Here is a 16,178-nt window from a genome sequence, read left to right on the forward strand (position 1 = left end):
GTTTTCCTAATAAGCAGGCGCATTTCAATTGAACCTATTAATCGGTTTTAAAAGCCAGCTTAATCAATAATGAGGCGATGGCTCTTCGGAGAATTCTTTAATAAAATGACTATGAAGTCAGGCTTGGGATCTCTCACCCGCGTCCCAAACGCATCAACATTGCCGTCGATACTGGGGTAGCTTCCCACTTCCCGAGGATGGGCCACTCAGTCAAAGAGTATGCAAGCAGACAGAGTCAGAATGTACGCCAGATGTATTTCAAACCGGCAACGCAATACGTTGTTTATACTGCAGGAATCAAGATGAAAACGTCTGAGGCGGCAGTCCCCTAGGAGTAAGCCCCGTTGAATTCAGTAGGACTTACCTATGAGTAGACGTGGTTAGGCCTGCGCTTGCCAGTTGCTAATTCAGAACAGAGAAAGTAAATGATCTTTTATGGGGACAGTGTGGAAAATAAATTTTAAAAAATAGTACAGTCCCGAAAACAATTCCGGACAAAGGTGGTGTTCTGTCAACCCCATTGGTGGGGTTCTGTCAGCATAACCTAAAAGGAACGGGACAGAGCAGTAAGGATGAAAACGAAGACTGAATTTCCTATTAAGAGAAGGGCGGCTCACCTCTGTTTCATTCCAATGTTGATCCTACATCCGGATCCTAAACACGTAGCTCCAATCCACTTAAGTTAGTCGTGACCGTCCCATAGAAAGCAATGCGACAAAGTCGGTTGCCAGGAACTTGCTGCTCTCCATTGCTTCCGATAGGACTCGGGTCACAAATAATGGCTACAGCGGGGCCTTTTGTTGTATTTCAGTGGAACGTACTGCCAGGTTAAAATAAGAAGATACTTTCATACTTATTCAAGAACTTTTTTTAAAAGGGGGGCGGGGAGAAACAGCAGAAAACTCCCGTTCTCCTAACTCTCAAACACTGGTGGCCCAGAATCCCTCAAAATTAGCCATGACACTATTTTTTATTGATTCAATTACTTTTGATTCAATTACTTTTTCAGACTTATTACCCATCTAGGCGGCTAGGCTAGTCACTCTAAAATGAGAGGCGTTTACTGGCGCGCAGATATGCGCATTTATGAGGTGCATTGAATGGCGGTGCCGAAGCTCAGGTTCCCACCAGCTTTAGTGTAACCGTGGGGCAGTGGGGGGGGAGACAAAACCCCGAGGAAGAATACCCTCCTGTTCGTGACGGCGCTATTAAATTGTTATTGAGATGCAATCTAAGGAGAGTCGCTTTATCGCGAGCAACTTAAGCCTATGGGTTTCTATGGGTCTGCTGCTCTCTGAATCGGCTGCGCCCTTTCTCTTTCATATGTGGAGGGACGACACAGGACTGGGTAGCTCATCCATTGCTTTCGCTTTTTACCCCTTCCCTCGCTTACAAACCAAACTTCCCTTCGTGCTTGCCAGCCAATCGGAGCGCGGCGTCCTTTGGGGGTTTGGGGGGCGTTCCATTCAGAAAGTTCCCCTCAGAACCATTCCTGCTGCAAGGCGGGAAACAGGAATGAGAAAGGACGCCTGGGTCTCTCGCTTTCGCGGGCCACGCCATCGGCTGTTTGCCTTGCTGCGGACACACGCTGCCTTTAAAGCGCATTCGGAGCCCATCAGAGAATTCTGCGCACTGTAGCCTGCTACGGGTTGCTGCGAATTGGAACTCTGTGCAGGCTAAACTACAGTGCCCAGAACTCTTCCAGTGTGCTTAGAATGTCTTCTGAAGGTCGTGTGTACCCAGCCCTTACAGCTCAGCCTAAAACGGCGAGCGCATCCCTTGCCCCTAAATTGGGGCGCCCGAACCCCTTGGCAGCGAGTCTCGCGCCGATAGTAGAGGCAGGCACGGCAGGGTTAGGATCCATCTCACCCTTTCCAAGCCCCTGCCTAGGAAACCAACCGTCTTTGGAAGGACGCTCTGCGGACTAGCAAAGAGGAAACGCATTTACAATGTAAAAGAAATCAGAAAGATTCAGGAACCTGTGTTAGCCTTTCCTAGGCGGGTATTTGTGTTTGTGGGCCAAACTGCCTCCGATGGTGGAGAACTCTGCTTCGGGGGATGGGTGGTCAACATCTTTCAGAGCGGATTTCCTGCATCGGGTTAGACTAGACGCCTTTCCCTCTCTCTGATTCTAAGCGTTGACGTGGAAATCGATCGCATTTCCTGGCAAATGTGTTTAGAATCGGGATACACATTGATTTAAGTCCAAATATTTGGGCTTCACCTGGGTACCTTCGCCTACCAATCACTCCCTTCCACTGTCTACTATACAGGATTCTTCCCAATATATGACTTTTTTTATTGCAGCTGTAAAATGCAAACGTGGCCCTTTCCAGAGGCTTCAAAGTAGGTCACATCGTGACATCAGCCGCGGGGATGTTTGGCGGGGACAAAACAACAACAACAAACCGTTGCTCGGATTCAGGCTCATAAAGCTGGAGAGAATCCCCCCGGACCCCCCCCCTCTCTGCGTGATATTTTGAATATTGAGCAATAAGGTCATCCTACAGAATAATGGAGAATATTAAGGGGGAAAGGGGGAGAGTTTCTTCATGGGCTGGAGAATGGTAACGCTTTCAATCAATTCTCTAACCTTTCCTTAACTTGACTGGCTCTAAAACTGAACGGGACCGAATGAAGGGTGAGCAGGCTTCGCTGGACCGTGTGAACCTTTTCCAGAACGCGGATGAGGCTGCGGTATCTTCAAGCTACTTTAATGGGGGGAAACTGCTCAGTCGATTGTGCCAGCAGGCCAACAAACTGAACTGAGTAGCGTACCTTAAAACAATATAAGACTACAGTATAAGACTATTGGACCTCTATTTCAGAATTTTTAGGGCCTGGAGTTCCGAGGATATTTCTGTTTGGATTGACAAATCCTTTTACACTGGAATGGTAGTGTGTGGGGGGTGATGTTTGTATAGTTATAGGTATCTCTGTGTGTTTGTGTTTACAGCTTGTTCTTTTAGGCATGAGGAAGAGTGGAGCGGTTAGGAAACTAATTCGGCAATGCAGAAACTCTGACTTGGGCGTAAATTCCATGGAACTCAATGGGACTTGCTTCGGAGTAGGCTTGCTTCTGTGTGGGGAGGGGGAAAGGGGGGGAGCGTGGCAAACCGCAAAATGGTGCACTTCTCCCCTACCAGGGAAGAAGGAGTGGAGATCCACATCTGGAACCAGGGTGGGAGGAGACCGGCAATGGTTCCTCTTCGCCAAGAGGCGCTGTAGAGGCAGCAGAGGGATGAGGGGCTGCGAAGGAATCCGGCCTCCAAGAAGCCCCCCTCAGCTGTTGCTGCCATAAGGGCAGTGGTAGCAGGCTAACGCGTTCATCGCAGGTCCAATCTGCTGCCGCCTAAGGCGGTTGCCTCACCTGGCCTCAGGGGTGGGCCGGCTGTGTGTGTTTGAAGGCTTGCCTTCCTAATCTGCGGTGCTTTCGTTGGCTGGTGAGGATGATGAAGAGGCCGACCATGTCTCCATTAGACTGAAAGCAGCTCTTTGGGCGGGAGCGAGCCGGCCTGCTCCTTTGCTAAAAGGAGTTCGCGGGCGCCGCCGGCTTCTGCCCAGCTCGCGTCCAAAGAGCAGCTGGCGTCCGCCGCGACCCGAGCCTGGAGCGAGCGAGGACCCGAGTTCCCCGGGATCCCTGGAAGGCAACGCGCTCGCGAAGAGCAGCCTTCCAGGCAAGTCTGCGCTGCGGAGGCGACAGGAAAGCCGAGGTGTGGGGCGAGGCGGGAGGAGGGCAGCCGGGGGGGCAGCGGCAGAGGGTCGCAGGCGACTTGGGAGAGGAATCAGACACAGTCAACGGGGCAGCACTTCTGAGAAGCAACGTTTATTTCTTTCCACTGTAGAACCGGGTCCTGAATTTCCCAAAGTCCAGATTGGGAAAGAAAAGATTTTGTCTTGGCTGCGGAAAGTATATATATCCATCTTCAGAATTGAAGCAGCACCAACATAGTTTTTTTTTTAAAAGGGAAAAAATATCTGAAGAGGAAAGTACAACAAAACACAACAATCTCTTTTTTAAATTCGTATTATTATTTATGTAAATCAGGTCATCACTGGACAAGAAACCAATTTCTACCCATTACCATAACAGCTTGTCTATAAAGAACAGAAAAAAGATCAGATTGGGTACTATCTAGAGTCAAGCGTTTGTAAACTTTTTTTTTGTCTTTTTGATCGTTTTTCTTCTTCTTGGTTTAAATTCCCCACCCATTCACAGAGGTATAGTCACAGATAAATAACCCCAAAACTACTTGCTCGCCATATTTACACAATCCCGTTAAATTAAGCATAAATAAATATATACAAACTCATCATTGAATGCCTCTCCGCGTTTGCCCCCCTTCTTTTCTGAGAATCGCTAAAACCGATGACATTTTTTTCATTTTTATGGAAAGACTATTCAAGAAGAGTAGATGTTGGTTTTGCTTTGATTTAAATAAAGGACTCGATTTTGGCATAGAAAGGAGAGACTGTAGATTTCACACTCCTATATTCAGTATATCTGTCTTATAATATCAGCTTCAAACCTTGCTTCCTAAAACTCATTGCTGGAACGTGCAATGCAACCCATTGAACGCAACGTGATTTACTGTCACATAAATGAGCTTAATAGAGTGGTGATAGACACGCTGGCACACAAAGGGTTACACTATGAAGGTTGACTTTAGCCATCTGCAGTTCTCTAAGTCACATGATTGTTTTAAACTTTTTTTAAAAAAACAACAACACAGGAGCATGATATAATATTGGAATAAACGTCAACCAGGAGAAAGAATATTTTATAAACATGGCCAAGAACATTCATCAGTGCAATTAAAACATTAATTCATTAATTGCATATATTGAAACGTTAAGAGTAGAAGATTGAATTTAATCAGAGCTGTCCTTCAGAAAAGGGTATTCAGTGCTGATGGCCTCAAAAGAAAAAGAAAAATAATAAATCCCCAAACAAACTATGTACATGCATTGATTCAACAAGACGGGTTTTTAAGAACATCCCTTCCTCCAAAAAAGAGGAATAGAAATTATTTTCATCCTGACTCAGAAGAGAAAAATTGCATTTGATTAGAGACATAGGGAGGCCTACATTGTTCTCAGAGGGAGGCTGGCGGTGGAGGTTGGCCAAACAGTCAAGAAAGCACCTTAGGCAATCAACTAAAAGTGTGTTTATTCAGATGTTTAGCTGCAATCCTGCACACTCCTAAGAGAGGAAGTCACTTAGCAACCCTACATAGGATTGGTAATGCTCAGCCCTGAACTGGTGCTCTGTGAACTAATAATCTAAGTGTATACATGCCTAGCCAGAAGTAAATCCTACTCAGTTAAATGCAAGTAGATCACTCCCAGGGAAAGCAAGCAGAAGGCTGCAGCCTAACGGATAATCTAGCAAAACGGAAAGTTTAATGGACCCTGGAACTTGGTTGTTCTTGTTTCTGTTCCTAAATGGGCAAATGGCATTGCCAAGGGCACATGCACTTCTCCTTCAAGAGTTCTTTGCTTCTCCAATAACTATTTCCAAGGCCTCTCCTCCTAGAGCACCCTTCACCAACCTGGTGCCCTCCAGATGATTCAGGCTACGGCTTCCATCTGCCCCAGGCTATGGTGGCCCAGATCTGTAGTTCAAAACATCTGGAGAACACCAGATTGGCAAAGATGGCACTAGAGAGATGTATTAATGGAAGGTGCCAAGAAGAGCAGGAGAAAAGGGCTGAGCTGGAAAGCAGAAAAGGTGAGAGGTGCAAGTTCAACTTCCTTCTCAGTCAGGATTCAGTGCCTGGCCTTGGGGCAAGCAATTACCTCTCTGACTTATTTCCCTAGTGAAGAATGGATACTACAGTACCAAATTAACATTGGAGAGACACTTGAGTGGGGCAATTTTGAATGGAAAATTGTCACGAGAGCAAAGGGTTAAACAGTCCCTTTCTATTCACCCCCTCCCCATAAGATTACTGATTTCCCTTTTCTTTCTCTCTTTTTAAAGTTTGGGGGGGGTAAGAAATCACGCTGGCTGCATATAATATAACAGGTAGATTGATTAGTAAGATCAGGATCATTGCAGTATTGTCCATGAGCACACCATGATCCTAAATGCATAGCCTTGAAATGATTTTTTATTTAAACCAAATCCCTCCCAAATGAAAGGTGTTTAGGACTGGATGGAAAAGTAACAGTACAACCTTATTTCTCATTGTTTAAAAAGGCACAATTTATCCATTTGCTTCCAATATGATAGCAGGGCAATCTTGATCACTAGGGTTCTTCCCATAGTATGGAGTCTTTGTACCTTTAACAGTTGTATAACTGGCAAAAACCTAACCAACACAACTTTTCCCAGCAGTGATAGCAACAGTGTCCTCTACTGAATTGCAAAAACAATGAAGGATCTTGCGGCAAGGCTAACTTTCTTCTAATGGCATGAGCTTTCATGGGCTAAATTTCACTTTGTCAAATGCATGGAGCATAAGCCTAAAATAGCATATGTTTCAGAGGAGATGGAATGAATAGGGAAGTCAGAGGGAAATGAAATGAAGATGGGAAAGTGGAAATTGTGTACAAGAAGTTGTGGTGGGGAGAGTGTAAAAAGGATGTTGGAAATTCATGGTATTTTCAGCTGCAATCCTATACATACGTAACCGGGAATCAAGTCCCATTTAGCTCAGTGCAACTTACTTCTTAGTAGACATGTATAAGATTGGACAGCTAATAGTTATGCAGCACTTTCAAGTTTTGGAAACTAAGAGCCATTTCACCTGTTACTCAACAATAAAATCATTTTTGACACTGAGATTAACTCTGACTCTCCAGTGAGGGGCAAAACCTGTTTCTTAGGGGTACACTTCATGAGAAACATAGGTGTCTACAGGCCCTGAATAAACATGAAAATTTATAAGAGGATTATATCGTCAGCTCTCCCCACCCCTTCCTTTAATAGCCCCATTAATGATAGAGGAAGGTAGAAATTGAGCAGGTGAAGTATCCACAGCAGGCAGCTGCAGCAAAGGGAAAACTTCACATTCTGGATTTCCATTATGCAACAGGCACAAGAGCTCTGCCATTAAAAAGGTTGTATACAAATTCAGCAAGGTTATCAGTGGCTATCTGCTACTACCAGCCATCCCCACAGTGTGTGTGTGTGTGTGTGTGTGTGTGTGTGTGTGTGTCATAGCTTTTAATCCCATTGCTTGTAGAAATCATTATCTGTGACTAGGGTTGCCAGCTTTTGTACCAGCCCTGGTACTTGTGCCTTTAGTAGCAACTTAATATGTGAGAATTAATAAGCAATATGTTTCATCTTCTCACACTTCTACTCACTCCTGCATACCAGGTGGCTATTAAGGGTTCACAAGCAGGCCAGAGTAGTGTTTTTTTTTGAAGGTTTCTGCTCAGTTGGCATCCCTGTCTAGAACTTCATGTTTTGGTGGACGTTGGTGGCAATCAAAGTTAGGTTCTCCACTCTAAAATGAAAATGTTCAGGTTTTTTCCAGCTGCCTGGATGATAATGGAAGAGGCAACTTCTTATGCTCCTCCTCCACCACCACTAGATGCCATAAATGCAATTAATGGAGGTACCCAAATGAATGGTTTAGCAACATCCCTTGAAATGTAGGAAGCAAGACCCAAGAATTGGTGGTGCTATGATAAATCCTTTTAGGTGGTCAGCGGAACTGTAAAGGCTGTGCTTAGATGCCATGTTGTTTGCAGAGACTTGAGATGTTTAATTCACTTCATGGGGTTTTTTGTGTTTTTCTTTTTAAAGTACCAAGAGTTATCATTCCATGAATAAATCTCATTTAGACCAATGAAATTTATGCATGAATGACTAAGGTGGCAGCCATTTACCCCCAGCTATGTAGACGATCATTAGGGTACTTTAAAATGCTGCTGCAACAGCAAGCAAGGCCTTATAGCCAGGGTGTATATATAATGTGACCCTTTAAAATTCTGGTACTATATAGACTCTCCACGTAGACTCAAGGTATCTATGAAACTGTATAAATATGGTTTCTTTGAGGAAAAACAACATACATAACCTTTAGAGCAGGCATCCCCAAACTCCGGCCCTCCAGATGTTTTGGACTACAATTCCCATCTTCCCCGACCACTGGTCCTGTTAGCTAGGGATCATGGGAGTTGTAGGCCAAAACATCTGGAGGGCCACAGTTTGGGGGTGCCTGCTTTAGAGAAAGAGGAGTCAGATTATCAGCTTTTAGCAGCAGAAACAACTGAGTGCACACTTGGGAAATAAGGAATAAAACTACCAGGCCATAAAGTGTAGGGAAGAGATGTAGCTCACTGGTAGTGCAGGCTGGGAAAGAATCTTGTCTGAAACCCTGGCGATTGCCAGTCCATACAGTTCAGTATTGCCACACCTAAAGGTAAGGGGCCCCTGACCATCAGGTCCAGTCATGTCCGACTCTGGGGTTGCGGCGCTCACCTCGCTGTATAGGCCGAGGGAGCCGGCGTTTGTCCACGGGCAGCTTCCGGGTCATGTGGCCAGCATGACAAAGCTGCTTCTGGCGAACCAGAGCAGCACACGGAAACACCTTCCCGCCTATTTATCTACTTGCACTTTGATGTGCTTTCGAACTGCTAGGTGGGCAGGAGCTGGGACCGAGCAACGGGAGCTCACCCCATTGCAGGGATTCAAACCGCCGACCTTCTGATCAGCAAGCCCTAGACTCTGTGGTTTAACATCTGTGGTTTAGTATCCTTCAAATGATGTGGGAGTCCACTCTCCAGCCCCAGCCAGTATGGCTGACGATGAGGACTGGTGTGAATTATAGTTCAACAACAGCTGGAGGGCACCAGTTTTGGGAAAGCTGCTGTAGACAGTAGTGAGTTAAATGGAACAATGCTTAGAATTGGTATATGTCCCTATGGGCAGGCATCACCAAGCTTTTTGGGTCCACAGGCACATGGGGGATTTTGAGGGAATTCTGCAAGCAACATCCTCTGTGGCTGCTTCTCTCCTTCCCTCCCTGGCTCAGTCTCTCCAGGTCGGAGTTAAAGTTGGTTCCAGCAGAATTTTTAAAGAGCCTCTTGAATTTCCATGAATTTACCCTGCATACCCCCTCCCAACAAAAAGCACAGTCAAGAAGTGAAAGCTTACAGTGGTAGACTACACAGTTAAAAAAAAAAATACAGATCCAGTACGTTCCAGCACTACAAAAACATCAAAGGCACAGATCTTCACAGTTTTTACACAGGATGCCAACAAACACACCCAAATCACAGAACACAGCTGTGGACACATTCTGAAAGGTGTAAAAATATGAGTATCCATGCCTAGGGTCCATGCTTTTATGCTGTGGCATTTTCCCTCCCAGCTCCTGTGGTGCACCCTTTATCCCCTCTGGCTATTCTGCTTTCCTGCCCCCCCCCCCCGTCTCCTAGATGGCTCTCCTTTCCCTCCTGCCTTCTTGGTTGCTTGGCTTTTTGTTCACATGTTGACCTGAGGCTTAAGAAGCACATGGAGCTGAAACAGAAATAGGAAAAAGCTAAGGCTCTTCCAACATCCTCCTTCCTCTGTATGCTTTTCAAGTGGCAGGGGGGGGGAGGTAATAAGCCAGGCATCCCCAAACTGCGGCCCTCCAGATGTTTTGGACTACAATTCCCATCTTCCCCGACCACTGGGCCTGTTAGCTAGGGATCATGGGAGCTGTAGGCCAAAACATCTGGAGGGCCGCAGTTTGGGGATGCCTGTAAATAAGCTATGCCATCTCATGACAAAGAGGACAGTCAGTGGAGGAGGGGTCTCAGAGACTTTGTGAGTGCCATTGGCTATTCTTAAGGGCACGTCTGTGCCGTGCTGGCAACCCCAGCCCTATGGTTTTCCATCAGCATGTGGACACTGCTCCATGCTTTTAGGATTCTAAGCTCCATTCTAGTGCCAATGCCAAGGAAGAATTTGTAAACACAGGTGCTTTAACTAGGGGGGGAAATGGCAAATGAAAGGAGGCAGGAGAACCCTGAGATTTGTGTCCATCTTGTGATGTGTTGTAACCAATGAGCAGCCAACATGGTGCCTCCCAGGTGTGGCTAGACTACTAAACCAACCAGCCTTACTCTACATGGCCAATGATCAGGACTAATGGGAGTTGTAGTCCAACAGCATCCAGAGGGGTCACCACAATGGCCTCCTCAGCACCTACATCCTAAGGACAGTTTAACTACAATTGGCTGCTGATTATCAAAAAGAAAGAAATATAATTGGTAGATACAGTTTTGAAGAGAGCTAAGACTTCTGTATAATAGGGTTCCTTGCATTGTTGTCCACAAAGTTTGCAAGTTTAAGTTTGGAGGGTGAACATGTCTGCGGTATAAACTAGAAAGATATTTGCCCCCTATTTAGGACAAAACATCTCCTGATTTAACTTTGTAGATTATCAGCTTTTTGTGCCACAATATTTCCCTCAGTTCAGTGTTAATAGTTATCCTAGATTTATTTATTTTTTTAGTCACTGAAATATTTCTTCAGGTGGCCTTTTTAAAGATATTAAGTTTGGGTTCTTTCTTGTGCAAGGCATGTTCAGATCAATGGACTGAAACATAGTAAATTATTCTTGTGGTGCATAAAGGTGATTTTGTTACATTTATAAATTGTCCAAGATAGTGTACTGAGTCAGAGCTAACAAATATGAGAACAGAAAAGCATAAATTACTATCGCAGCTGTCTTCAGCTCCTCAAAAGTGCCCTTTAGGGTAACAACTGCAAATAAAGGTGCATTTACTTTCTTCCTCCCTCTTTTGAGATGGACACAGACAGAATGTAGATTTCAGAAATATAGGAAGCAAAAAAGTATAGGGTGAGGTTTGGGGTGAGGTTAAGCACATTATAGTCCCATTGATTTCAATAGGAAGAAGTTAAACATATGCTTGAATCTCCCAAAAACGAAATGGGACCAACTTTGGTTGGATGTGCCTGAAGTTACTGGACTAAAACAGCCCCACTGATAGTAGTTCCAACTAGGTGACCTGAATTTAATCAAATAATATTTTAAACGTTTAAGTGTCCTGATTCTTTGGAAAGTATTAAAACAATACACCATATTAGACGCCATCTTAATTCTTGCTTTTCTCTCAAATAGGAGAAAATGCATCTGATAAGATGGTGTCCACTATCTAAAAGCAAAACTATGCTTCTTGGTTCATAGCAATTGTTTTGGCCAACGTTTCATCAATGAATCAACTAAAACTCATATGATTAATCTATTCATTTCATGAATTGTATGACAGTCTGGGTTCAAATACTGCTGTAGAGTACTATCTATGCCCAGTCTCTCTTGCATAATTTGTTGTAGTGACTTTCTAAAATTAGCAACTTGAGGACCAGCACCATAACTTGGCAATATTGCAAATTCACATGCGTACAGGTGTGCATTTAGGATCAGTGTGTAAAGCTCCACTCACAGCTGAACTGAAATCCTTAGATTTAGACCAAGGCCCATTGGAAGTTCTACTGATTTTGATTAAACTTGCTTCCTAGATAATTGATCACATCCAATATACAGGTACTCCAAGTTAATCACCTCCTGAATATGTCTGATTACAAATAACAACACACAGTTTACTTCACACTGCAGGCAGAAATATCCAATGGGAAAGTATTGGCTTAATTTCAAGTACATTATGGTTTATAAAGGTTGAAAATAAGAGATCTTAGGGACCGGTTCTAAAACACAGTGTACATAATTCAGCAGTTGCATTGTGCATGATACTGTTTGGAACACAGTAGGTGATGAATTCAGAATGTACGTCTTCATGTTTCAAGCAACTATACATGCATATTTCACTGTATGTATATGCCGTACAGAACTCCAGTTGGCTGCATCATGTGAAACAGACATGTGCAGCCATTTCAATTGGGGCACTGGTCACTTCTTGTACTCCTGAAGTTTACATTCTGAGAAATAACCCTTCATATTTTAAAATTCAAAACTGCAAGGAGCCAAATTGCTTTTGAAAACTGAATTCCAAATGTAAAACACTACCTTGTGAAACTGATGGACCCCATCCATAAATGTTCGCTTAAGAAGAATGAAGTTCTACCAAAAATAATGGAATTTACAGCCATGGTAATGTGTTTCTCCTATTCTCATCTCCTAGCATGTATTCAGTATGTTAAGTCAAAATTATGTATAGACATAAGCTGTTGTGACAAAAGGGAAATGATTTTTCAAAATGCATGGAACACCATAGCCATTATCAAGTCAACAAGGTATTTCCAAGCTGATAACATGCAAGGTGAAATTCATCTTCTTTCACTGAAGTATAACTTTAGTAGGTATTCCAAACAAGGAAATAAAAGCTTTTTAAAAATCTCATTTATAAAATATAGTGTAATGCACTTAAATTTCTGCAAATGCTTGGAACTTGGTTGATTTCCCACATCCCAAGACATGTTGTTGTTTTTCTAAACCAAGAACTGCAAAACTCATTTAATAACCTGGGGAAAAGAGATTTCCTTAAACAAAGCTACTGGAAATGCTCAAGAATCCTCTTTACCTTCAGTCCTTCTCCTCTAAAGACACTTAGCAAACCTGCGTTATTCTGTGCATCAAATATTATTGGCCCTCCCCAAAACGTTTCTATATATTGGATAAATTAGCATTTGCCTATCAATATGACATTGCCCATTCAGTTGCCTTTGCCTTGCTTAATCTATTCCCTTTGAGCTTCTTTAAAGAAGTACACCTGCAGAATTCCAAAACAACTGGCTTTGATTTGAAAAGAAAAGTGTCAGAATTGTGGATTTTCATCTCTGTACCTGATGAAATGTGTAGGGAGTTCTAGTCCTCTTTGAAGAAGCTCATAAGCCAAGCGGGCAAAGCTTTGGGAAACAGAAGAAAATAAAAAGGGTACATACTCCTGAGAAGGAAATCACATACTCATCAAGACATTCCTGTTACTAATACTTCTTTAAAAAGAGAGAGAGAGAGCAGTCTGAGACATATTAAAAAGAGCAAACTGAATTGTTGGGAATTAGCCAATATCCATTCAGAGTAGCAATTAGCAGGCTGGCACCTCTGTCTTAAGCATATTGTTCCCAGTCTTAGAACAGCCAGTTCTCTGCACTTGAATGCACACAAGAAGCTCCTGTTCACTTCAGTGGCACACCTCCATGTACAACTCTCATGGGGCCCACTGAGCTATCTGCTCAAATGAGACAGGTGGTTTTCATTGCAATGCAAAGGAAACTCTTGCAAGCAGAGGAGATTCGTGTGTACATCCGAAGTCCTGCATCTACAAGGGATTGTCAGACTGCAGCAACTGGACTTGGAATCAGGTCATATTGATTTCAAACATAGGATCAGTTCTGATGTAGCATTTGACCTTCATGGAGAAGAAATACATAAAAAAGGAGTTATATCTGAATGCAAAATGTGCATATTGGTTTTAAAAAGAATCATCCAGAAGCAGGACAATGTAGTATGCTTCCCCTCTTCTGTTCACAGCTTTTGCATTCCTGTATAACGTTTTTTTCACCTGTACATCTCCATTAAATATATATATATATGTTATGCTGGATGTTACCACCTAATTCCAAGTTAGTTCATAGCCTTGTTATCAATATCTCATTGGATCCTAGTTACAGGTAGGTAGCCGTGTTGGTCTGAGTCGAAGCAAAATAAAAAAATTCTTTCAGTAGCACCTTAAAGACCAACTAAGTTTTTATTTTTGTATGAGCTTTTGTGTGCATGCACACTTGTATCTGAAGAAGTGTGCATGCACACGAAAGCTCATACAAAAATAGAAACTTAGTTGGTCTTTAAGGTGCTACTGAAAGAATTTTTTTATTTTCATTGGATCCTGTATGCAAACTTTACACACCCTTAACAGCCAGTGAAACTTGCAAAGTTGCAGCTTCAGAATTTTAGGAATAAATATGTAAAGTATCTAGTTTTCAGTAAACCCAGAAATTTAGGTAGTCTGTATTGAAATAGGGACACTCAATAACTGTCTTTTATCTAACATTATTTGAAATACTCTTCCAAGTAGGTATAGTTTTAACTTCATCAGAATGTGAACTTGTTAGATGCAAATGCACTTGGTTTAGGTTTCCCCATAATGATTTCTAGTCTAAACAGACCCAGAGCTCTCATTTCCTGCTACCTCAACCCACTGTGAAGAAATCTAAAAGCCAAAGACTATTGGTAGAGCTTAGGCCTGGGTAAACTGATGACACAGAGTGGCAATGGCAAGACATCACCCAAGTCAGGGGGCTACAGTTGGTCTGAGCTGAAAACAGGACACTTTGCTCTGAATGGGACAGTCCCATATAAAATAAATCTATCCCTTCGTTTTTTTGATTTCTCTACTTTAGATAGACTTTTTTTAAAATAACAATTATACAGAAACAGACTATGTATCTCGGCCAACATATCAACATTATCAAAAAAGATTCTTCCAATAAGTTATTGATTGTTTTTACCTATTATTGACATTTTTCACACACACCCTCCCCAATTATCACAAAAAGATTGCAGGAGAACAGAAGTGGAAATTCCTTGAAGTTGTCTTCAAAAGTTCCTTTGCAAAAGCCACTGAGCCACTGTGTTCCTGTTTCCATTGTGCGTCTCTGACCTTACTTCCTTTAAAAAAACAAAATGTGGGTGTGACCTACCTAGTATAATTCTTCCAAAGCCCAATCCAATATTTTAAAGCTAAAATTAAAATGTTTGTTTAAAAAGATTTCTCTCTCTGCTTTTCCTTTTAATTATTTTTCCCCTAATTTCATTAGCTTCCTTTTTTGTTTTTTGTTTTTTTTTTTCATTTTCTGTGCTTCTCTTCCTTGTCTCCAGTTTTACTACCTGGTCCTTCCCCAGAAGTGTGCCTGTTAGCAGAGTTGTTGTTCAAGAACATCTTGTCCATGCCTTTGAGAGCTTCAGTCAGGTAGTTCTGGAGAGCAGTCAGGGCAGCGCATATGGCTGGGGACCCAAAGCCATGAGTGATGAGGCTGAAGTGAGTCAAGCAGCTCTGAATGCCAGGTTCCAAAATGGGGCTGGGCCTGCTATTGCCAATGGGTGTCCTGTCCTGGGCCAAGAGATCCGTAAATTCTTTACAAAGTTGCCTGCAGAGGAGGAAGACAAAGAGCAGATGGAAAGAGCCAAGGTTGGTCAGGATAAGACCATTTCATTTTCAAAACTTTGTAAGACATGTTTAGCGCAACCTAGCAATTCTAAAAATAATTCTCAGCATGTAAGGAAAATGTTCTTCCACCAAGTAGCTCAGGAGCTGGAGAGTCCTATTTTAACCTCAAACAATCCAGGTTGAGAGACTGATTAGGGCCTTATTATGTGCTTAAAATATGGCTTTGGGCAGAGGCCCATGATGCAAGTAGCATGCGTTAATTTATATATTTATAATTTATATATTTAGACTCAATAGAACAGGAGTTTCCGACTTCCAAGAGACTGTGATTTACTCCCACTATAAATAAACTGGCAGTGAACTACCCTTGATTTTGGTCCAAAGTCCACCAAAGAAGCAAACAGCTTATTAATACAAATAAAGATTAAATAAAAGTACAATAAAAAATGCTGTCAGGGCTTACTGTAAACTGTGGGTGAAGACAGGATATTCTGGGCCTGGTACACCCCACCTGCAGTTTGTTACCCAAAGCTGCTGTTTATATTAAACCAGGGGTCCCCAGACTTACCCAGCTTTGGGCCGGTGCCCGCCGTGCCGATCACGCGGCGGGCCGGAGGGCGGGGGAGTGCGTGCCCGTGCGCATGCGCACACACACTTACTGGTGCGGTGGCGCGCTTCCAGGTCGGAAAAATCACCGAAAATCGTTTGTGCGCATGCGTATGGGCCTCCCCCCGACCCGGAAGTGCACCGGAAATGACCTCTTCTGGGTCGGGAGAGGCCCATACGCATGCGCACGAACGATTTTCGGCGCTTTTTTCTGATCTGGAAGCGCGCCACAAGAGCGGGCGGCGGCAGCGGGTGGCGGGGGTCGTCGCGGGCCAGATTGGGAGGCCAATTGGGCCTCATCTGGCCCGCGGGCCGTAGTTTGGGAACCCTGTATTAAACCAAGGGTCTCTGGGCAAATTAAGATTGTGGGAGACTCAATTACAGTACTCTATAGGCAGATTAAAAGGCAGGGGATCCAGGACTGTCCACCACCCACAGTGAGCCTCATGCATACCAGGGAACTGATTGGGTTTAAAGAA

General features: G+C 43.4%; 1 protein-coding gene across 5 annotated transcripts in view; it reads right to left on the minus strand.

The window, feature by feature from the left end:
• Positions 1-4,011: 4,011 nt before the first annotated feature.
• Positions 4,012-16,178, minus strand: part of TFAP2B (transcription factor AP-2 beta) — a 68,937-nt gene continuing 56,770 nt past the window's right edge. For 4 of the 5 annotated variants that reach the window (XM_088665485.1, XM_035110423.3, XM_035110422.3 and 1 more), the window contains one exon: positions 13,742-15,073. In XM_088665485.1, the coding sequence (XP_088521611.1) occupies positions 14,773-15,073 (301 nt within the window). In that variant the 3' untranslated portion in view covers positions 13,742-14,772. Of the gene's footprint in view, positions 12,833-13,741; positions 15,074-16,178 lie in introns of those variants that run through there. The other variant, XM_060272306.2, reaches the window with a different exon arrangement.

The sequence above is a fragment of the Zootoca vivipara genome, chromosome 3 (genome assembly GCF_965207765.1).
Source record: "Zootoca vivipara chromosome 3, rZooViv2.hap1.1, whole genome shotgun sequence".
NCBI lineage: Eukaryota > Metazoa > Chordata > Lepidosauria > Squamata > Lacertidae > Zootoca > Zootoca vivipara.